This window comes from Nannobrachium achirus (genome assembly GCF_963921795.1).
Source record: "Nannobrachium achirus genome assembly, chromosome: 14".
Taxonomy (NCBI): Eukaryota; Metazoa; Chordata; class Actinopteri; order Myctophiformes; family Myctophidae; genus Nannobrachium; species Nannobrachium achirus.
The window spans coordinates 11,721,647-11,745,295 of NC_137821.1; the positions used below are offsets into that span (position 1 = coordinate 11,721,647).

Sequence of the window (23,649 nt, forward strand, 5' to 3'; positions counted from 1 at the left end):
TAAGAACCACTGTGACAGGGAATACTGTGTGTTCATATTTGTTGAACATTTGTATGTTCCATTTGTACACTTTCAGAGTCACAGACCTGTAAGGGTCCATTTGGTTCCATTTGTACACTCTCAGAGTTACAGACCTGTAAGGGTCCATATGGTTTCATGTACTCTCAGAGTTACAGACCTGTAAGGGTCCATTTGGTTCCATTTGTACACTCTTGAGTTTGGATTCATAGTAGTAGCCTATCAAATGGGGATCTGTGGCCAAACGTTGTCATTATTATGCATTATTTTGTGCTTTAACTATTGAAAAATAGCAGATATACAAGCTGCGAGCTTGTAGATCTGCATTTTTTTTTTAAACCTATGTTTCTATGAAAGTGGTGCTCAAACCTTTTTATGTCAAGGACCCCCAAAATGATATGTATTTGGCCACAGACATCTCAAAATATTTAGTTCCAGGGACCCCCCCAGAAGCAAAATTTTAGCTACAAATGTTTGCTTAAAAATACATATATTCAAAGATTTGCACTCATTTTCATGACTTTTCAAAAATAGCAGATCTACAAGCTCGCAGTGAGCTTGTATATCTGCTATTTTTCAATAGCAAAAGTAAAAAATAAATATAGCTGCAAGCAGCGATAAAGTGGCCAAGGCAGAAAAAGCAGGAAAGCAAAAAAGCATCAAGGGAAAGCAAAGAACAAATCAAAGAAAAACTGGAAGCAGTGTTCTTCCGAACAGGACTCCGGCAGGTCAGGTAGGTTTTTTTTGGCCTAGCGGTGACTCTATAATAGGCCAAAGTGAAAAGGGTGCCACGTGTTCTTGGGCCTTTCACGGCAATCGGACGCTGCATGCGGGATTTGAAGCATTTTGTTCCAAAAATGTGTTTTGCAAAAATTGACCCGCTGGTGGCGCTATAACAGGCCAATGTGAGAAGGGTGGCATCTGTTCCTTGGCCTAGTGGGAATGTGTGTGCAAAATCTCACACACATAGCAGGCTGCGTTTGAGACATTTTGTTCAAAAAGGAGCAATCCTGCAAACCTTGGAATTCAATGTTAGCCAATTAGATAGAATATGATATCTGACAAATCCGTCATGATTACATCACTGTAGAGATACTGTGTACTGATTTGTGTGATTTTCGGATAAAATCTGAAGGAGTAATATCGAAGAATGTGTTTTACATACTGTAAGTCGGCCTTCTGGTGGCGCTATAAATGGCAGATGTGAAAAATGCAGGGCACAGGTTTTTCCTTGGCCTCTGGGAAGTGTGCATACAAAGTTTTAAACTAATCGGTGGTTATAGGTAAAAGCACAAATTGGCCTCTACACAACATGTATGCAAAAGACTGTAGGCCTATATGCAACAGACATAAAAAACTGTTACACCTGGACAGTTTGATTATGTACTGTACATAGTAAGCCTTGCTGAGCTATGAAGATCATATGAATCGGCATAGCTATGAATCTCATAGGGCAGGAGCCTATCTCCTGTTTCTGTAGCGTAAGGCAACTTGATGTACAAGTACACCCCCTGGACATGACGCTAGCATGTCACAGGTAGTTTCCCCCATTCCAACCCCTGATTCTGAGTTTCAAGCAGGGAGGCACTGGGTCCCATTTTTTAGAATCTTTGGTATGACACGACCCAGGTTTGAACCTGGATCTCCTAGTCTCAGGGCAGACACTCAAACCACTAGGCCACTGGAGCTGGCACATGATATCGTTGCAATCCTTGGAAATCACAACATAGGTGTAGACATGACAGTTTGTATTATAATGCTTGTTTCAGGATTTATGATGCAAAATACATTATTTAGTAATGGCGGATATTAAAATACGCATCAAGGGGGGTTGGGGGACATTTTTAGGAAGGCTCCATATCAGACATTGTTCAAGGAACCAAACTGTGAAGTGTACCAAATATCATGGTTTTACGCTTATATAAACCCCAGGCGGGATTCGATCCAACGACCTTCTGCATGAAAGGCATATGCCCTGACCACTACACTAGGCAGCCACAGAATCTGTTAGCCATGTTTGTTTAAAAAAAAAGTTCTATGTAGGCTGAGTGCCTTGATTTTATTGATTTCTTTTTTATATTTTGGAGGCTTGGGGTGAAATCAATCTGAGTAAATGTCATCTATTGTATGTATTTCTGACATTTTCGAGTGATCATATTTTCTTTTACTCAGAACAGAAAAAAAAACGGCTGTTAGAGAAGGGCTCATTTTAAACATGAACGGGAATTGGAGTTAGATCAGACGTGTCAACATTAAAGAGTTTGACATACGCACATGCCATGGGCATCCAGGATGTTAACATCAACTCAACCCGACGTGGGGTTTGAGCTCACAACCATCCGTATATCAGGCACAGGCACTGACCACTACACTACGGTAGTCACGCATAAAGGACCTGTCATTTTTTTAAAAAAGAAAAAAAAGAAAAAGTTTCATGCATACAAAGTTTTACACTAATCGGTGGTTATAGGTAAAAGCACAAATTGGCCTCTACACAACATGTATGCAAAAGACTGTAGGCCTATATGCAACAGACATAAAAAAAACTGTGATACTATGCACCTGGACAGTTTGATGATGTACATAGTAAGCCTGGCTGAGCTATGAAGACCATATGAATCGGCCAGGCTATGAATCTCATAGGGCAGGTGCCTATCTCCTGTTTCTGTAGCGCAAGGTAACTTGTTGTACAAGTACACCCCCTGGTCATGACACTAGTATGTCACAGGGAGTTACCCCCAATCCAACCCTAGATGTTGAGTTTCAAGCAGGGAGGAACTGGGTCCCATTTTTTAGAATCTTTGGTATGACACGACCCGGGTTTGAACCCAGATCTCCCAGTCTCAGGGCAGACACTCAAACCACTAGACCACTGAGCTCGTACATGGTATCATTGCAATCCTTGGAAATCACAACATAGGTGTAGACATGACAGTTTGTATTATAATGCTTGTTTCAGGTTTCAGGATTTATGTCATGGTTTTATGCTTATACAAGCCCCAGGTGGGATTCGATCCAACGAGCTTCTGCATGTAAGGCATGTGCCCTGACCACTACACTAGGCAGCCACAGGATCTGTTAACCATGTTTGTTTAAAAAAAAAGTTCTATGTAGGCTGAGTGCCTTGATTTTATTGATTTCTTTTTTATATTTTGGAGGCTTGGGGTGAAATCAATCTGAGTAAATGTAATCTGAGTATTTCTGACATTTTCGAGTGATCATATTTTCTTTTACTCAAAACGGCCGGTAGAGAAGGGCTCATTTTAAACATGAACGTGATCTGGAGTTAGATCAGACGTGTCAACATTAAAGAGTTTGACATACGCACATGCCATGGGCATCCAGGATATTAACATCAACTCTACCCAACGTGGGGTTCAAACTCACAACCATCCGAATATCAGGCACAGGCACTGACCACTACACTACGGCAGTCACACATAATGGACCTGTCATTTAAAAAAAAAAGAAAAGAAAAAAAAAAGTTTCATGTAATGTACTTGATGCCTTCTTTCAAAATGATATAGCGCCCCCCTTTGGCCAATTGGGGTAAGATTGGTTTCAGTGATATTTGGACTAACCCTCTATAGTAGTTCATCATGAAATTTTACTTTGCATGTATGTTTTAGAGGCAGAAGAATAATTTGCATAAGACTTGCAATGTTGATTGAATTATTAAAAAAGCACGTTCAATAAAAAAAAAACGATCTGACAGATCTTTAGATATTGGTCCAAAGTTCATGTAAAAAAAGTTCTGTGCACGTGACGCGAAAGTTCCGGAATAAAAGCGGGTTTAAGTGTTTTACAAACTGCTCAAAATTGCGGAAAATCTAAGGGCGGAGCTTACTTAACAAAGACACAGATGTCTTCCGCTTGAGTCAAGGCACGCGTGTAAGCAAGTCGCATGTCTTCAAACGAAACGAGGCATGACTTATGCCCCTTTAAAGTTTGAGTTTTCAAACGCTTCGTATAGCGCCCCCCCTTTGGCCAATTGGAGTAAGATTGCTTTCAGTGATATTTGGACTAACCCTCTACATATTTGCCAAATGCTATGAACGTGTCACTTTGCATGTATGATTTAGAGGCAGAAGAATAATTTGCATAAAACTGCAACATTGAGTGAATTATTAAAAAATAATGTTTCGCTTTAAAGAAAATCCAGCCGCTGTGCGATGACCGTGTTGGTCCAAAGTTCATGTAAAAAAAGTTTCGCGCACGTTACGCGAAAATCCCAGGAGGAGATAGATTTTGACAGTTTTTCATATAATTCAAAATTGTGGGAGAGGTAAAGGTCAGAGGTCATAAGTCAGAGCGTAAAAGTTGTTCGGCATGAGGAGACGCATAAGTGTATACAGGTTTCATTGCTGTACCTGAAACAGGGCATGAGCTACACCAGTTCAAAGTTTGCACTTTCGAAGGCTTCCTACAGCGCCACCCTTTGGCCGATTGTTGCGAGCTTCGCGTTTTAGCCGTTTGGCATAGTCCTCTGCCATACTGCCATGAACGTGTCACTTTGCATGTATGATTTAGAGGCAGAAGAATAATTTGCATGAAACTGCATTATACAGTGAATTATTAAAAAATAATGTTTCGCTTTAAAGAAAATCCGGCCGCTGTGCGATGACCGTGTTGGTCCAAAGTTCATGTAAAAAAAGTTTCGCGCACGTTACGCAAAAATCCCAGGAGGAGATAGATTTTGACTGTTTTTCATATAATTCAAAATTGTGGGAGAGGTAAAGGTCAGAGGTCAAAAGTCAGAGCGTAAAAGTTGTTCGGCATGAGGAGACGCATAAGTGTATACAGGTTTCATTGCTGTACCTGAAACAGGGCATGAGCTACACCAGTTCAAAGTTTGCACTTTCGAAGGCTTCCTACAGCGCCACCCTTTGGCCGATTGTTGCGAGCTTCGCGTTTTAGCCATTTGGCATAGTCCTCTGCCATACTGCCGAGTTTCGTAAAAAGCGACTGCACGGTCTAGCCGCTAGAGAAAAAGTGGCGGAAGAATAATAATGGGAAAGTCCAATATCAATGAGTGGCCATTTGCCACTTCGTGGCCTTGGCCACTAATTAAGGCCCCTCCACCTTGGGCCCTAGTGACCCAGTCCCACTTCCCCCCCTTGTGATGCCCCTGTGCCACCAGTTCACTTCACACTGGGTGGGATTTTTAAGTGTAGCAACAGTGATTTATTAGATTAAAATAGTTTGAAATGTTTACGAAAACTGTTCCAGCGTTTGACCACTTGAAGACAGTACATCAGGTTTTATGAGTAAACTACTTAACCCTTGGATGCATGACCAACCAATACCTACACTCTTCCATGAGTGGGGTCAAAAATGACCCCAATTAAAATCAATGTGTTTTTGCAATAAACTACTTTGCTCTCACACATAACTCTGCCATACTTTTGCCTAGCAACGTGATTTCAACTTTAAAACGCTCACACAACTTGGGCCTTTTTTCCGCCAATAGGGACGAGCTGTAATTGTTGAAGCTCCACCCCCTCTGTCCACTAAACGCGTGCAGCAGCTGTCACACTTTGCTGTCACACTTTGCTCTCACAGCTAACTCTGGCATACTTTTGCGTAGCAACGTGATTTCAACTTTAAAACGCTCACACAACTTGGCACTTTTTCCGGCCAATAGGGAAGAGCTGTAATTGTTGAAGCCCCGCCCCCCTGTCTTCCTATTGGCTGCGCTTTAAACATCCATAACTCCAGTTTGCAGCATGGTACCATCTCGAAACTTGGTGTCTGGACTTAGACCACCATAGAGATAAGCTGCAATTGTTGAAGCCCCGCCCCCTCTTTCCTCCTATTGGCTGGGCTTTAAACATCCATAACTCCAGTTTGCAGCATGGTACCGTCTCGAAAATTGGTGTCTGGACTAATTTTAGACTAGCGTTTAGACCTATATTAGACGTCTAATAGCCCAAAAACTGCTCAGTGGGTGATGAGACACTGAACCCCTAAATGTCCCTGATGAGACTATGAAGCCCTAAATGTTGCTGATGAGAGTCATACTGCACCATGGCATGGTTGTCTCCATCATTCACCACAAATGGGCGAAACAGTTAGACCCACGCACGCACGCACGCACGCACGCGCGCGCACACACACACACACATTCATAATATATTTTTTGGTCAACAAGCAGTTAGTCACTGAAGGTCAACGCAGTGGTTTGCATTTGAGGCAGAGGTAGTGACCATGACAGTCACCCCGCTACAGGGGACGGCATCCCAACACTCCAGGAAGTTCAGGAGCCCAGAGACAACGTGCAGACACTCCCTATGCTGGTGTCATAGGTGGGACCTCTGGAGGCATTTGTAAAACAAATGATTACAACACGTGCCTAGCAGAGAAATGGGAAACTGTTAGAAAACCACCACATGCTTCGAAGACACGAAAAGAAGAAGACCAGAGATACTTAATTCGTTTTTATAGCTCTGAGCTCACATGCATCAATATCATCTTTCCTTCCGGCTTGCATCAACATTGCTATCGTCTTGGAAGTCACATTTTGGGGCCTCCCATCTAGCGTCTTAATATTCTCACCCTCTTTGTTCATAGAGCCACTATTTTCTTCCCTTCTTACATTTCAAGTGCGTATTATTTAATTGTTGCAAGACAATAACCTACCTGACCTGGCGGAGACCTGTTCTCGGAAGAGCACATGCTTCTAGTTTCATTCAGCCCAGAGACAACGTGCGGACACTCCTCTGTTGACATTTTGTAAAACAAATGAGTAAACAACACGTGCTTAGCGGAGAAATGGGAAACTGTTATATAACCACATGCTTTGTAGGAGATCAAAGATACTTAATTACATCCTTATTCACGTTTCCATGGCTCTCGGCTAATAAAATCATTGTCATCTTTCCTTCCAGCTTGCATCAGCATTGGTATCGTCTTCGAAGTCACATTTTGGGCCACTGTCGTTTTTCCATCTAGCGTGTTAGTTATAATATTCTCTCCCCTCCCGCTTTTATGCGGTGGCAAAACATATTCTGGGAACTCAGATTAGGCACCATGGTGCACAATGAGACATTGAAGTCTCTTTGTTCATACAGCCACAGGCCACTATCGTTTTTCCTTCTTACGTTTCAAGAGCGTATTATGTCATTGTTGCAGGACGTTTTTGGTTGTTGTTTCATCTATCACTCTCAGTCACAACGAGGTACAAGCAGAATAGTACATCTGCTTTGCATAGTTGCATCTATATGGATTATGAACATACTTCATGGTACTTCAAGTGTAGCGGTACTGTAGTATCTAACATTTCAAATGACCATAACTAGGTGACCGTTGCTCTGATCAGCGCAATATAGGACTGGATTAATTTTTTTTAAGATTTGTTTTTGGGCTTTTATGCCTTTATTCGATAGGACAGTAGACTGACAGGAAATGGGGGAGAGAGATGAGGAGTGACATGCGGCAAGGGTTGTCCGGATTGCTAATTGAACCGGCGACACCTCCAGGCAACCATGCCTATGTGGCAATGCCTAAGTGGTATGCGCCTGGACCAGTAGGCCAGCGGACAGGATTTAAAGGCTGAATAGTATGTTTACTGGTTCATCCAAGGGCTCATATGTGCCACATTGTTCCCTATTGAGCTTGGCACATTTCCTGGGGCAAGCTGCCCCCGGAGTTGTGAGCTTGTAGATCGGCTATTTTCAGAATGTTTGACTCTTTCATATGACAATTAGGCTAATTTGTTATAAAAACGGTCTTAAAGGTCCTTAAAGGGCCTACACCATGCTTTTAAAACTATATTTTTTGTATAAATATATGCTCAAAAGTGAGTCTTAGACAGGTTTTAACCCTCAACAAACACTCTGACCATTCTTTTTGTTTGTTCTAGCTCTACTATAATGAGGCTCTCCAGCTGCAATACCAAAACGGCCTCTGTTTGCTCAGGGGCGCATCTAGTGGGGTTTTTCCAGAAAAAAAAAGTTTTTGAAAAAAAAAGTTTTTTGAAAAAGTGTTTTTTGAAAAAAAAGTTTTTTGAAAAAAAGTTTTTGAAAAAAAAAGTTTTTTGAAAAAAAAAGTTTTTGAAAAAAAAAAAGTTTTTGAAAAAAATTTTTTAAAAAAGTTTTGAAAAAAAAAATTTTGATTTTTTTTTTGACTTTTTGACAGTTTTTGAAAAAAAAAGTTTTGAAAAAAAAGATTTTTGAAAAAAAAAAAAAAAATGTTTTTCTTTTTTTGACTCTGAAAAAAAACGGGAAACGCGTGTGACGTCACATGCGTCAACTCTCAGAACAGCACTGTTCTGAGAACCCGTGGAAAGCTTTTCATCTCTGTCTTCCCAAAACCAGAGAAAGACACAATGTACAGAAATAGGACTTTGTGAGGATAGAAGGTGCCAGTGGGACCCCCAAAAAAGGTTTTAAAATAGAAAAAGTGAAAATTCATGGTGTAGGTCCTTTAAATGGTAATTGAGTGCAGAGGAACACTAGTGTGTAGTGAGAAAAATACATGCACCTTCGGATGTTGAGTCAACTACAACTTATTGTTGCAATACACATATCTACACTAGAATCATACAACAGAATACTGTTACCATATTCCCTTGCCAGTCAAGGTGTGTACAGTATATGCCGGGTGGGATGCATTCCACAATGTGTGTATGGGTCGGGGCCACCTGATGCATTACACAATGCCAGGAGTGACAGGCCTATAAACCTTTTTCCAGAGCGTTGCCATGTAGCTGCGGTGTCACAGCGAGCTGTAATTGTTGAAGCCCCGCCCCCTCTTACAAGTCTGTTGTTTCCGCCTGCCCTGACGGTCGCTTCTCGCCCTTAGTGCGTCTTACTGGTAATAGTAGTAATGGTAGTAGTAATATAGTAATAGTAGTAATAATAGTAATAATAGTTGCGACCGTAGGTCACAAGTTTAGTATGTGAACGGTCACAGCTTGTCCGTATGTATGTGTGTATCTCTGTCACGCCTGACACTGTGGTTCTATGGGTGTGTTGCTCTGACATCGTGCTCTGATGTCAGAGCAACTGATGACCCATTCAGTTAGAGTGGTTCCCCTGACATCACAGTGACATCAGAGCATGATGTCAGATCAACAAACCCATAGAACCACAGTCTCAGGCGTGACAGAGATACATACATACATATGGACACGCTGTGACCGTTCACATATATACTTGTGACCTACGGTCGCAACTATTATTCCTACTATTCCTACTATTCCTACTATTACTACTACTACTATTACTACTACCACTATTACTACTATTACTAATATTACTATTACTACTATTACTACTACTATAACTAATATTACTATTACTACTATTACCAGTAAGACACCCTAAGGGCAAGAAGCGACCGTCAGGGCAGGCGGAAACAACAGACTTGTAAGAGAGGGCGGGGCTTCAACAATTGCAGCTCATCCCTATGGTGGTCTAAGTCCAGACACAAAGATTTGAGACGGTACCATGCTGCGATTGGAGTTATGGCTGTTTAAAGCCCAGCCAATAGGAAGACAGGGGGGCGGGGCTTCAACAATTACAGCTCGTCCCTATTGGCCGGAAAAACTGCTAAGTCGTGTGAGCGTTTTAAAGTTGAAATCACGTTGCTACGCAAAAGTATGCCAGTGTTACGTGTGAGAACAAAGTGTGACAGCAAATGTGACAGCTGCTGCATGCGTTTAGTAGACAGAGGGGGCGGGGCTTCAACAATTACAGCTCGTCCCTATTGGCGGAAAAAAGGCTCACGTCGTGTGAAAGTTTTAAAGTTTAAATCATGTTGCTAGGCAAAAGTATGGCAGAGTTATGTGTGAGAGCAAAGTAGTTTATTGCAAAAATGCATTGATTTTAATTGGGGTCATTTTTGACCCCACTCATGGAAGAGTGGGGTAGTGATACAAAAACTGCATTTTCTCAAAATTAATGAAAGAATAAATAAAAATGCAAATGGCCTCATGTCACAAACATGTTTTATGAGGAATACCTGGAATATGAAAATATTAACACTTTTACTTTTAAAGATATTGAAGAATAACAACCCCTGGGGTCATTTTTGACCCCACTCAGGGATATTTCACTTTCAAAAAAACTTTTGGTAATTGTATTGTTTAATCAGGCTTTTATGAACACCCTGAACAGTTTTTAACTCTTTTAGTGCAGAAACCGAATAATTTCGGTTCTTTTTTCCATTCCAATACAATTTTTTTAATCTATTTCGCTTACCCTGAGCTGCTAGTAGCGACGTGGGTGGTCCTGGCTCCTCCACCGCTTCCCAACGAGCCATTCTACTTGTCCCGATGATTTATTCCATTGAAAATGGTTTAGAAAAAAGTTTAGAGCCCCCCCCAAAAAACGCTGTTTCAGCAAGACGTATTAAGGATTACAAGAACCGACATTTTTCGGTTCCTTTAGTAAAATGAATTAAATAATCGGAGGCATCAACGAAGCCCCGGTCGAATTTTCCATCCAAGCACAAGGCCGCGATTCTGTTTACACGGCCCGTAATGGGAAAAAAAGGCCGCACCACGCCGCCCACTCCAATAGAAAAACACATCTTTACAGCGGATTTTCTCCGGATTGTGTTCCGAGGCCAGCAGAAAAGTTTTTTTGGCGGCTGAATAACTTTAGATCAGTCTTCTAAAAAATTACATAGCCGATTGCTAACTGAAAGCTAACTTCCTCCGGCTCGCTAGCATAGCACTCATTCCAGTGAAAAGCCAAGCCAGTTCAGGCTGGCGACCCGGATGTGATAGTGAATGCCTACGGGAGAATGGCTGGCACTCTAGCGGCCACTAGCGGCGCCCGGCAGCCAACAAGTTAATTTGCTTAATTAATTATTTAGATATTTGATGTAAATGTTACCAGGCCCTCCTCCTGCAGGAGGCCTCCACATACACCCATTGTAACTTCAAACTCCATTTTAACCACTAGAAGCTGGGCCGCCCTTCGGGCGGCCCAGCGTCTAGTCGGCGACCTGGCCAACTCGGAACAATGTAAATAGGGAATGAATGCCCCGCCCTTTAATGCAAACCCCATTATACCTGTTTTCATAGGACCCGTTTTGACCATCTGTCTGCCTGTGTCCATTTATGCCCATATATGGAGATATCTGTATCTGTCTGTCTGTCTGTCGGCGTCCATTTTATGTCCATATATGGAGATCACTGCAGTTATAGTTCTGGGTCCATTTTATGCCCATATATGGAGATATCTGTCTATCTGCGTCCATTTTATGCCCATATATGGAGTATCTGTCTGTGCCTCCAACCAGAAGGAGCGAATACACTTCCCGGCAGCGGCACCTGCCGCGGCGTCGTCGGACTTGCCGACAACAGCCGCGGCAATGATTCCTATGCCGTGGCAATTATACCTAATAATCCGTGGCAACGCCGGACAGACCGACAATCGAGCTGCGTCAGCCGCTGTTGCCGAACCTATCCCCCCCCCCCCCCCACACACACACACATGCACGCAGGCACGCATGCATGCACACACGCAGGCACCATGATCAGCAGTGGACCAACGTGCTCATATAGTCAATTATGTATAAAAAAATGAATGAAGTATTAAAACAGTCATGTCTGCTCTCTCTGGTGGTCGCTTGCTGACCTTCCGGATCTGCTGGTGGACCACCGGGTCCGCCGGGCCACACCGGCAGCCGCCGTAGCCGCCGTCACCTGCCGGGCTTCACCGGCAGCCGCCGCTAGCAGCCGTCACCTGCCGGGCTTCACCGGCAGCCGCCGCTAGCCGCCGTCACCCGCCGGGCTTCACCGGCAGCCGCCAGTGACCTGCCGGGCTTCACCGGCAGCCGCCGCTAGCCACCGTCACCCGCCGGGCTTCACCGGCAGCCGCCGCTAGCCGCCGTCACCCGCCGGGCTTCACCGGCAGCCGCCGCTAGCCGCCGTCACCCGCCGGGCTTCACCGGCAGCCGCCGGTGACCTGCCGGGCTTCACCGGCAGCCGCCGCTAGCCACCGTCACCCGCCGGGCTTCACCGGCAGCCGCCGCTAGCCGCCGTCACCCGCCGGGCTTCACCGGCAGCCGCCGCTAGCCGCCGTCACCCGCCGGGCTTCACCGGCAGCCGCCGCTAGCCGCCGTCACCCGCCGGGCTTCACCGGCAGCCGCCGCTAGCCGCCGTCACCCGCCGGGCTTCACCGGCAGCCGCCGCTAGCCGCCGTCACCCGCCGGGCTTCGCCGGCAGCCGCCGCTAGCCACCGTCACCCGCCGGGCTTCACCGGCAGCCGCCGCTAGCCGCCGTCACCCGCCGGGCTTCACCGGCAGCCGCCGCTAGCAGCCGTCACCCGCCGGGCTGTCTGTCTGTCTGTCTGTCTGTCTTGGGTCTTCTCCACCTCGCCTCTCCACTTATATCTATCCATTTTACGCACAGCTGTTTTGCGCTGCACGTATCTGTCCCGCCACACACACACACACACACACACACACACACACACACACACACACACACACACACACACACTGACAAGCGCTGTGGGATTACCTGTGCCCATTTTCCCCTTCGTTTTTACCCCTCCCTAGTCCCAAATATACAGTATATTATATACTGTATATAGGCTTATGCCTTATTGTATTCATTTTATTGTAGGCTATAATAGTTATTGACCATAGCTTAATAGTCTGTTATTTGTATTTCTTTCGCCCGGCCTGGCCGTTTAATTATCCATTTCTACCTTCTCATATCAGCCATATTCCATTTTACGCACATTTTAGTCCGTGGTGGAAGTATAAAACATTTGGACTATAGGCCTATTAGGCTAAACAGCAGCTGCTCACCCCACGTCAGTCGCTTTCTCTGATGGTCCGTGCAGTTATGTAATCTCTAGCATACTCCTTTCAAGTTCCAATTGGCGGTGTAGCTTAATTAATGGGCCATCATCAACTCGTTGTTTGATCTACCAGCTGGGTTAACAACTCCGACGCACACAGCGCGCCCGTAGTAGCAGGCGTTTCGCACGCACAAGTAGGCTATTTTCACAGACAGCAGGTTTAGAAAATATGCGCGTTACCTTAAATATTATACAATAAAATGACTTTATCAAAACTGACAATGATAAAACTGGAGCGGACATAAAATAAACACAATGGATACAGGCCTAATAGGCCTATCCTTTTTAATGCAATAGGCTACGCCTTGCAAAACGCACGCATGTCAGTGCGTGCGTCCCTGCGACATACATACATGCGTGCGTGTGCGTGTTGCAAGACGAAGCTATCAGAACCCCGTGGCATTTTGTATTAATTATAATATTTATTATTGCTGTGTTTAGATTATCTGGTCAGAGAATCTGACAAAAATTATCCTGTAGTGTTTAATTCTACCCGATTCAGTCGGGCCCGATTATCTTGTAGTGTATTGCCAGCTAAAAGTCAGAGTAAAACTGGCTCTTGGGCCAGTTACGGCCTGGGATTGATGACAACAGAAATCCAGAAATCTCCACATATGCCAATCTGGCACAGTGTGGGAATGGAATAGGCAAAGGCGCTGTCCATGGTGCTGAATTATCGTTCCACTGTCTCGCCTCGCTGGAGTCAGTGCCCGGCAAAACGCCACAAATACATGCTTATGTATTTACAGTTAAGCCCTGCTCGTCAACCACAAATACAGTAGATGAATACATATTATATTTGTTACTATCGCTTTGAAGTTATTATATAAATGTGAATAAATGTTAAGGGCAGATATTCACAACATGACAAAAGTGAGTTTCCTTTTTTTTTATTTTACAAAGATGCGAGCAGCGTGCAAAACAGGTGTGCATAAAAAAATAGGTGGAGAGGGTCAGAGGGACTGATAGACATTGATTATTATGATTAGGTCTACTACAAGGCTACAAAACAGGTGTGCATAAAAAAAATAGGTGGAGAGGGTCAGAGGGACTGATAGACATTGATTATTATGATTAGGTCTACTACAAGGCTACACTAAGGAAGGACAGACAGACAGACAGACAGACAGACAGACAGACAGAGAAAGTGGCCAAATTGGCCACTTAAATTGTCTGCGGTTGATCCCGTCATGCACTCCTTTGAAGTCAAAATTGGGCCATTCGGTTTTTGTAACCTAATTGTTTGTTTGAACGCACAGCAGGGAGTCCTTGCAGCTGTCAATGGTGATATAGTCAGACAATAGCCTACACTTCATATTCACTTTATATATTTATTTTATTAACTGTAGGCCTGGTCCTATAGAGCTAGTAGGCTATTGCATGTCTTATTACACATTAAAAAAAAACGTGGAGGCGCCGTGGGCCGCTAAAAAAAGAATAAGAAATAGATAGATAGATCCAGTCACAACAGAGCAGCATCATGTCCCAATCCTACCCAGCAGACATGTCAGTGTTTTGGCCAGGTCAGACGATCGCCTGGAATATAATGGACCCTTATGGACATTTTAATTCTTGTGCGGGTAGGCCTAAAATGAAACCAAATGGACCCGTAAGGGGGGGAACGTTTGGTTTAATTTTACACTCTCTCACTGTGGAAAACACTGCGCGCGCGCGCGCGCACACACACACACACACACACACACACACACTCATGGCTGGCTTGCTGGCTGCTGGTCAGTATAACAGAAACGCATTGTCCTTTTTCTTTCTTGGAGCATTACAGGTATTTTGCATATACTGTCTTTCATGTATGATGAGGGCATCATACTGCAAACTATTACATCACGCTGCTACCTGACAGGGAGTCTTACTGGTTATTATTAATATCTTATAGGCTAACTGGGTCATTAAGGCATTATGTTCGGAAATGGCTTTGGTTAATAATAAACCTGACGCCGAGGTGGTGAATAACCCAACATGTTATCGATAAAATCCGCATAGTACATAAGCAGAATGCTGGTCACAATGAATCCAAAGATTTACGCATGACAAGCGCAGAGAAACCATATGCCTAAATAATAATAATGAAGAACATGTGTTGAAACATAAACATATCTATGATGAATTCGATTAAGGAGAACCTTTAGTTAATTTAGCTGCAAAGAAAAATGAAGGTTATATTTATATTCGGGGTGAGGGGGTCGGTAAAATGTGCGTAAAATGGAATATGGCTGATATGAGATGGTAGAAATGGATAATTAAACGGCCAGGCCGGGCGAAAGAAATACAAATAACAGACTATTAAGCTATGGTCAATAACTATTATAGCCTACAATAAAATGAATACAATAAGGCATAAGCCTATATACAGTATATAATATACTGTATATTTGGGACTAGGGAGGGGTAAAAACGAAGGGGAAAATGGGCACAGGTAATCCCACAGCGCTTGTCAGTGTGTGTGTGTGTGTGTGTGTGTGTGTGTGTGTGTGTGTGGGTGTGTGTGTGTGTGTGTGTGTGTGTGTGTGTGTGTGTGTGTGTGTGTGTGTGTGTGGCGGGCTTCTGGAAAGAGGTGAAAGCATTAAACCGAGGTAGTACACTGCTACCTTGCACTATTGAGGGTGTAGCTGGAGCTGATAACATAGCTGAGATATGGAGGCAGCACTACTCTGAACTATTTAATTGTGTTAAAAGTGACCCTTTTAATATAGGCAGCATCCCTAATAGTGATGCTGTTGGAGTTACTGCGAGTGAGGTGTTTAGGGCAATATCTCAGCTGGCTGATAACAAAGCCAGCGGCCTTGATCATATCACAGCAGAGCATCTGAAACATGCAAGCCCCAGGGTAGCGGTCCTGCTTGCCATCTGTTTTACAGGCCTGATGTCACATGGGCTGCTGCCTGACTCCATGCTGTCCGTCACTTTGGTGCCGGTCTTCAAGGACAAGGCAGGTAAGGTGGGAAGCATGGACAACTACAGGCCTATTGCACTTGCTACTCTCAAAGGTTTTAGAGAGAATTTTATTAGATCGTTTAAGCTCTTTTCTTATAACTACTGACAATCAGTTTGGTTTTAAAGCTAAGCATGGTACAGACCTATGTATATATGCATTGAAAGAAGTGATTGGTATGTATAAAGGTAAGAATTCCTCAGTTTTAGTTGGTTTTATTGACGCCTCTAAGGCATTTGATCGAATCAACCATCATAAACTGTTTTTAAAGCTGAAAGAGAGGGGCGTGCCTGCTAGTATTATTAGAATTCTCTCATACTGGTATGCTAACCAGAGCATGCAGATTAGATGGGGCGACAAAGTATCTGCACCGTTTAAGGTTGGGAATGGGGTCCGGCAGGGGGGGATTCTCTCCGCCGCCCTCTTCAATATTTACATGAATGACCTCTCTGTACAGCTCAGTAACTGTAGAACTGGCTGTGTGCTTGGCAACACTCTGATTAATCATTTCATGTATGCTGATGATTTGGCCATCCTGTCTCCTAGCAGTACTGGGTTCCAACAGCTACTGAATATATGTTCAGATTATGGTGTACAATGTGATGTGAAATATAACGCTAAAAAGAGTGTCATCATGGTCTGTAGAACAAGAGAGGACAAGGACCTTTCTTTTCCTTCATTCTATTTGTCAGGTCAGGTTCTGACTGTGCGTGATAAAGCAAAATATCTGGGTCACATCATTACTGACCAATTGAGTGATGATGATGACATATATAGGCAGCGTCGTATGCTCTATGCACAAGCCAACATGCTTAGGAAGAAGTTCTACTTTTGTTCTAATGATGTTAAGATAAACTTGTTCAGAGCCTACTGCACTCCTCTGTATACTGCCCCCTTGTGGGTAAAATATAAGCAGACAAGCATCCAAAAGCTGCAGGTTGCTTACAATGATTGTATGAGGATTCTACTCAGAAAACCAAGATGGTCGAGTGCCAGTCAATTGTTTTGTGAAGTAGGAGTAATTGTGCACTTTTCATGCTCTTTTGAGAAATTTGACGTTCAAGTTTATCTGTCGTCTGAATGTGTCTAATAATTTGATTATCATGCTGCTGACTAAACCCCAGTTCAGTAATGTGAAATACCACTCTTGCATCTGGAAACACTGGTATAGTACCTTATTTTAGTGTTCTGATTGCTCTGTTTTTATTTATTTTTTATGGTGTGATGTTTTTAATGTTGTGTTTTTGTTTGTCTTCTTATTGGACCTAGTGTCTGTCAATAAAGAGTTGATGATGATGATGATTGATGATGATAATACCCTCCTAATACGTGAGCAGGCCGTGTTTTTTCAATAACTTTTTTCATTTATTTTTAATAATATTTTATTGTATTTATTTTTTTCCATTTTCCAAAAGAATTATTAAAAATAAATGAAAAAAAAGTTATTGAAAAAACATGGCCTGCTCACGTATTAGGAGGTTACTATGAGTCACCAGAAAAAATAATGGTGTTTATAATTAATCTATCATGGTTAAAATGGAGTTTGAAGTTACAATGGGTGTGCATGTGGAGAGGAACTGGGCCTGGAGGGCCTGATAACATTTACATCAAATATCTAAATATTGAATCAAGCAAATTAAAAACTGTTCAGGGTGTTCATAAAAGCCTGATTAGACGATAAAATGACCAAAAGTTTTTTTGAAAGTGGAATATCCCTTTAATATTACTTTCTAGCAGTATGTATGTAGCCTATAGGCTGTTCAAAATTAACAGCAACATCCTGGCAAGACTCTGAACCCCTAACTTCTCCCAATGTGCAGGTTGGTGCCTTGCATGCTTTCCTCTGCCATCAGTGTATGAATGGCTGGCTGTGAAGTACACTGAGAAAAGCGCTACATTGAATTAAGTCCATTTACCATTTTGTCTTTTGAAAGGTATTTTCCTACATATCTAGGAGGAACACACTCAGGGACAGAGTCAAGTTAGCTCATATAATAGTTTAGGTTACACACACTGTTGAAGTACATTTAGAATAATAATCACAACACTCAATGTACCAACCATGATTCTCTCACTCCTCTTCACTGCATCATACAGTATGTAGTTCTTAGTATAGTTTCTACAGTAATAGAGTAACAAAGAAACATGAATTAGTTTGTTTCTACAATAATACTAAGAGAGTATAAAGACACTATACTAATTCATACTCAAGCAACATGAAGCAAAGTGTCAGTGTCAGAGATATAGTGATGGTCATGTGCTTGCAAATAAAACAAATACAATAGTATAGCCTATAATAATAATCATGAGTATATTAATGTATATAGTTACTGTCCACCTTAGCAATGACTGACCGTAAACCAATGGTTCTCAACCTTTTCAGGCTGCGACCCCCAAAATAATAATATTTGAATTGCAGACCCCCCACCCTGACAAGCACTTGGAGTTGTAAGACTTGAGGCATTACATGTTGTTTAACACAGTTGTGAAAATAGCAGATCTACATGCTCACAACGCCTTGCGTTGTGGGCATGTAGATCTGCCTCTAATATTTGACAATATGGCCAATGTTTATTTATTTTATTTTAGAGGTATTAAAAGGGTCTTAAAAGTCCTTAAATTGTCACTTTAGAAATGTGCAGATACCCTCTATACTGTATGTTTGTTTGTTTACTGTTTTCACGTTAAGCTATCATCATCTGGGTACTCCCAACCCAAAGGTTGAGAACCACTGCCGTAAACAACAGTAATAGTTAACAGTAGAATAACAGAATAACAATTGAAACAATATGCACTATACCCTAGGATGCCGTGTCAACAATGACCTGGCAGCAGTCTACATACTGTAACATACTATCTAAATTACACTTTAGCCTTTGGATAAGCCTGCAAGGTCGTCGAGGCTAGGGCAAGTGCTACGGGATAAGGTGGAATGAATTGAATTCATGGATATTATTTTTGTATTTGTCACATTCCTAAGACAAAAGAAATACATAGTAAATTTACCCCCATTGATTCCAGATAGGGACCGAACTGCATTTGGGTCCCCATCCGGAATCAATTTATTCAAATTATTGTCTTAGGAATGAGACAAAAAATGAAAAATATTATTGAACTATCAAGTCTCCACGGTTTGAGTAATCAAAAGTTGTTTGGGGGGGTGAACTACTCCTTTAAGGAAACACATCTCAGTTTCGTAATATTATATACTATTGTAATATTATAAGTGGACAAAGCTTTGTGTGTGGTTTTATTTAGAAGGAGGGTGTGTATGCATTTATCACAACAAGCCTTTGTCTCTTTTGTGATGGATCCATTTCTCTAAATTTCCATTGTCATCATGAAGATGTTTACACCCTTACAACGTATCAGCGCCAACGCAAGGCGTTGTGAGCTTTTAGATATTATTAGGAATTTTCACTATTTTTCTGTGGAACCGAGTCAAAATGTCTCAACTTCTACATTCCAAGTGCTTGTCAGCGTTGGGGGGGGGGGGGGGTGTGTGTGTGTGTGTGTGTGTGTGTGTGTGTGTGTGTGTGTGTGTGTGTGTGTGTGTGTGTGTGTGTGTGTGTGTGTGTGTGTGTGTGTATATATATATATATATATATATATATATATATATATATATATATATATATATATATATATCTTCCTTTGCTTTTGAGTAATATATAAATAGTTTACCGGTATATTCATTCATATAAACTATTTATATATTCGTGAAAAAAGAATTGTCTACTTTTTTTACATGTTAAAAATAAAGACTTTCATTCATTCATTCATTCATTCACCTTCAAATGTCCATTCTGTCCTCCACAACAAGTAGCAACCCCTTTAAAAGTCCATTCTCATCATAAAGATGTTAGCAGTCTTATCCAGACCAACGTATCAAACGTGTCTCCAAAATGTGAAAAAAGAAACGGATACTTAATTTGTTTAAGTGTGGGGTGAACTAGGAAATGCATCTCAGGTTCATAATATTATATAGCCTAAGTGGACAAAGCTTTGTGTGTGGTTTTATTCAGAAGGAGGGTGTATGCATTTATCACAACAAGCCTTTGTCTCGTTTGTGACGAATCCATTTCTCTCAATTTCCATTGTCATCATAAAGATGTTAACAGTCTTATCCAGATCAACGTATAATGTGTCTCCAAAATGTGAAAAAGGAAATGGATACTTAATTTGTGAGCACAGAGTTACATGTGACATACATAGATAGATACGGTAGAAATAAATAGATCACACACATGCATGTTTTTATGGGTAAAGATCATCGTCTTGCTTAATATGAATAAATGAACAGTACTTTACAACTGTCGCTCTGATGATGCATCTTTTACACTAGCAGCAGTTGGCTACTGTGTGTTTGGAGGGGGGGGGGGGGGGGGTTAGTTCCCTGGCCAAAATATCCTTTAGGATTCTGATAATAGAATAGAATATTCAGTAGAATCTTTTTAATAGGATTCTAAAATTCATATACAATGCACCTCTATCAGATTATTTTTGGTCCTGTATAAATTCCTGTAGGATTAAGGTAATACATAGATATTGGGTAGCCCATTCAACTAATAACTCTAGAAAATAGGTGTATGTATGTCTGTCTGTACAGGGCCAAAATATCCTTTAGGATTCTGATAGAAAAATCCTTTAGAAAATACCATTAAGAATCCTATAAGAATCCTTTACAGTTTTGGAACAGATCCTATTGGATATTTTCTTATAGGATAATAATCCTATAAGAAAAATCCAATAGGATTTCCCCTAAACAAATCCTATTGGATTTTTTGAAGCGGTGAAAACCGCTTCCAATGAATGGCCTTGTGTGTATCACGCCCATATATGGTCATTTCAGTCCAGAATGAACAGGCTTTTTCAAAAACAGAATGTCCGTTTAATTACCATATATGGTGATCTCAGTCCAGAATGAACAGGGTTTTTCAAAAACACAAAGTATGTTACCTTATGTCCATATATGGTCACTCCAGGCCAGAATGAACAGGTTTTTCCTGTCCCGTACGTGTAAAATATCAGTCCAGAATGAATAGGCTTTTTCAAAAAGCAGAATGTCCGTTTAATTACCATATATGGTGATCTCAGTCCAGAATGAACAGGGTTTTTCAAAAACACAAAGTATGTTACCTTATGACCATATATAGTCACTCCAGGCCAGAATGAACAGGTTTTTCCTGTCCCGTACGTGTAAAATATCAGTCCAGAATGAATAGGCTTTTTCAAAAAGCAAAATGTCGATGTCCCTCCCGGTTAGATGAATGGATACTTTGAGGATTGGTCAAGCTTCACATGATAATTTGGCCTTCAGGGTTTAAAAAATGTAGTAAGCCACAAATACATTCAGAATAGAGGTTTTATCTGTCCACCGCTTCACTTCGAACCGAGGTTTGATTTTTTCTTATAGGATTATTATCCTATAAGAAAATATCCAATAGGATCTGTTCCAAAACTGTAAAGGATTCTTATAGGATTCTTAATGGGATTTTCTAAAGGATAAATCCTATTGGATTTTTTTCTTATAGGATTATTATTGCGACCGTAGGTCGCGTTTACTACCAAAACCTCCACCGGCTGTCCGTCCGTCAGTGAGTGAGTCAGTCAGTCACACGTCACACGTCACACTTTTGCCCTGCTCATATCTCCACAACCGTTGCCCCCATCCATGCCAAATTTTGCACACACACTCCTTACCTGCCAAACTACAACCTCCAAGGACCCCCGGAGCTCCAGGGACCCCCAGGTCCCTGGGGGACCCCCAGGTGTAAAAAAATGTCCCTCTGTGAGTCGCACCTCACACGTCACACTTTTGCCCTGCTCATATCTCCACAATCGTTGCCCCCATCCATGCCACATTTTGCACACACACTCCTTACTTGCCAAACTACAACCTCCAAGGACCCCCGGAGCTCCAGGGACTCCCAGGTCCCTGGGGGACCCCCAGGTGTAAAACATGACCAAATGTGCAAAAATGACCAAATGACCACCCCAACGGGGCTGCTCACGGGGAATTCCTGGGGACCACCCACTCCTGGTGCTCCAGAATGGATGCAAAAGTGGTGACGCCCCCAGTGGAGGACCCCCTCCACTGCAGCTCACATAAAATGCCGTAACTCGGGCTAGGAGCGTCCGGGAGAGCCGGGGCCGCTACCTATTCGTCCGCCAAGGCAACGCGGACACCCCACCCCTCATTTCTCACATGGCCCTCTTCTAGCGCCACCATCAGGCCGATTCTTGCAAAACACATTTTTGGACACTGCTCCTAAAATGTTTGCCCTAAAATCACGCAAATCGCTACACAGTATGTCTACACTCATCCCATCAACATGAATCTGTCCCATATAGCGCCACCTTCAGGCCGATTTTTAAAAACACATTTTTGGACACTGCTCCTACAAATTTTGCCCTAAAATCACGAAAATCACTACACAGTATCTCTACACTCATGTCATCAACATGGATCAGGAAGATTTGGGAAAAACACATTTTTGCCCTATTTGTGGAGATAAGCGACCTACGGTCGCTTATCTCCCGATTAGGGAGTCTTACTGGTCCTATAAGAAAATATACAATAGGATCTGTTCCAAAACTGTAAAGGATTCTTAGTTATTAGTTGAATGGGCTACCTAATATCTATGTATTACCTTATTATTTGTAATCCTACAGGAACTTATACAGGACCAAAAAATAATCTGATAGAGGTGCATTGTATATGAATTTTAGAATCCTATTAAAAAGATTCTATTGGTACACTGGAAAATTATATTGGATTCTTAAAGGAATTAGTTGAATCTTCAAAGTTCCAATATAATCCTATAGGGTTCTGTTGGAACCAACAGGGTATATTGGAACTTTAAAAAAAATCCTACAGTTCCAATAAAATCCTATTGGATTTCCAAAGTTCGATATAACCCTATAGGATCCTATTGGAAATTTCAAAGATCCTATAGGATTTTTTGACTAGGGTTTATATTTGGAAATGTGTTGTTGGGATGAAGTGCAGCTGGGAACTCAATGCTTTGTATTACCTATTAATTATTGTTCATTGATACTGCCGCCCGCACCTGTTTTAACCCCCCAAAACCCTAATAAATTACATAAAAAAATGAAAATAATCCAGATATTTCCCAAAGGGCGTGCGCAGGAGTATTAGTCAAGGGGCCAAAACTGAAAAGTGCTTCAGAAATGAGTTTTGCGGCTATGTTTGGGTAGAAGCTGACAACCTTTTTTTTGTGTTAGAAGGTACCCATAGAAGATGTTTTAAGGTGGTTGGCATTTTGAATTCATTTTCTGGTAACTTTTATAAGCCCTTCAATATTTGAATGCCCAATTCATGCTATAGTCAAATAATCCGATTAAACATCATATGCATTTGATTAATTGTTTACCTTTAAATGTATTTCTTTCCATGTTATATTGAAGGACATAGATAAAAGAACAATATGGAAAGTTATTTTGAATGGTATTGCAATAGATTTGTAAATATTATGGTAAAAGGCAACTTCTTTAAAGGCGTTTTTGTCCATTTTGAGTATACAAGAAATTACACAATTCAAAACACACATCACACCAAAATGGATAAATAGCAGGTCAAAGAATAACAGCAAGACTAAGAATAAGAACATTTATAACATTGAAAATGTGTCATGCTAAATAGACAATATGACAATGCAATTGAATATAACATGACAAGTTGTCATTGACATCACTCAATGCTTATGGCAAACTGTACCGTCCTGGGTATTATCTAATAATGGAAATATGTGTAATCAGTAAACAAGAAGCACTCTGGTATGGTCAAATAATTTGAAAATAATAATAATAATACAATCATGTAATAACAGTAAAATG

General features: G+C 41.7%; 1 protein-coding gene across 1 annotated transcript in view; it reads left to right on the top strand.

Moving 5' to 3' along the window:
• Positions 1 to 6,225: 6,225 nt before the first annotated feature.
• Positions 6,226 to 23,649, top strand: part of LOC308297807 (cartilage intermediate layer protein 1-like) — a gene marked incomplete at both ends in the record, with an annotated part of 43,273 nt that continues 25,849 nt past the window's right edge. Inside the window, 1 exon segment of the mRNA XM_080741374.1 lies at positions 6,226 to 6,293. Coding sequence (XP_080597500.1) covers positions 6,226 to 6,293 — 68 coding nt within the window.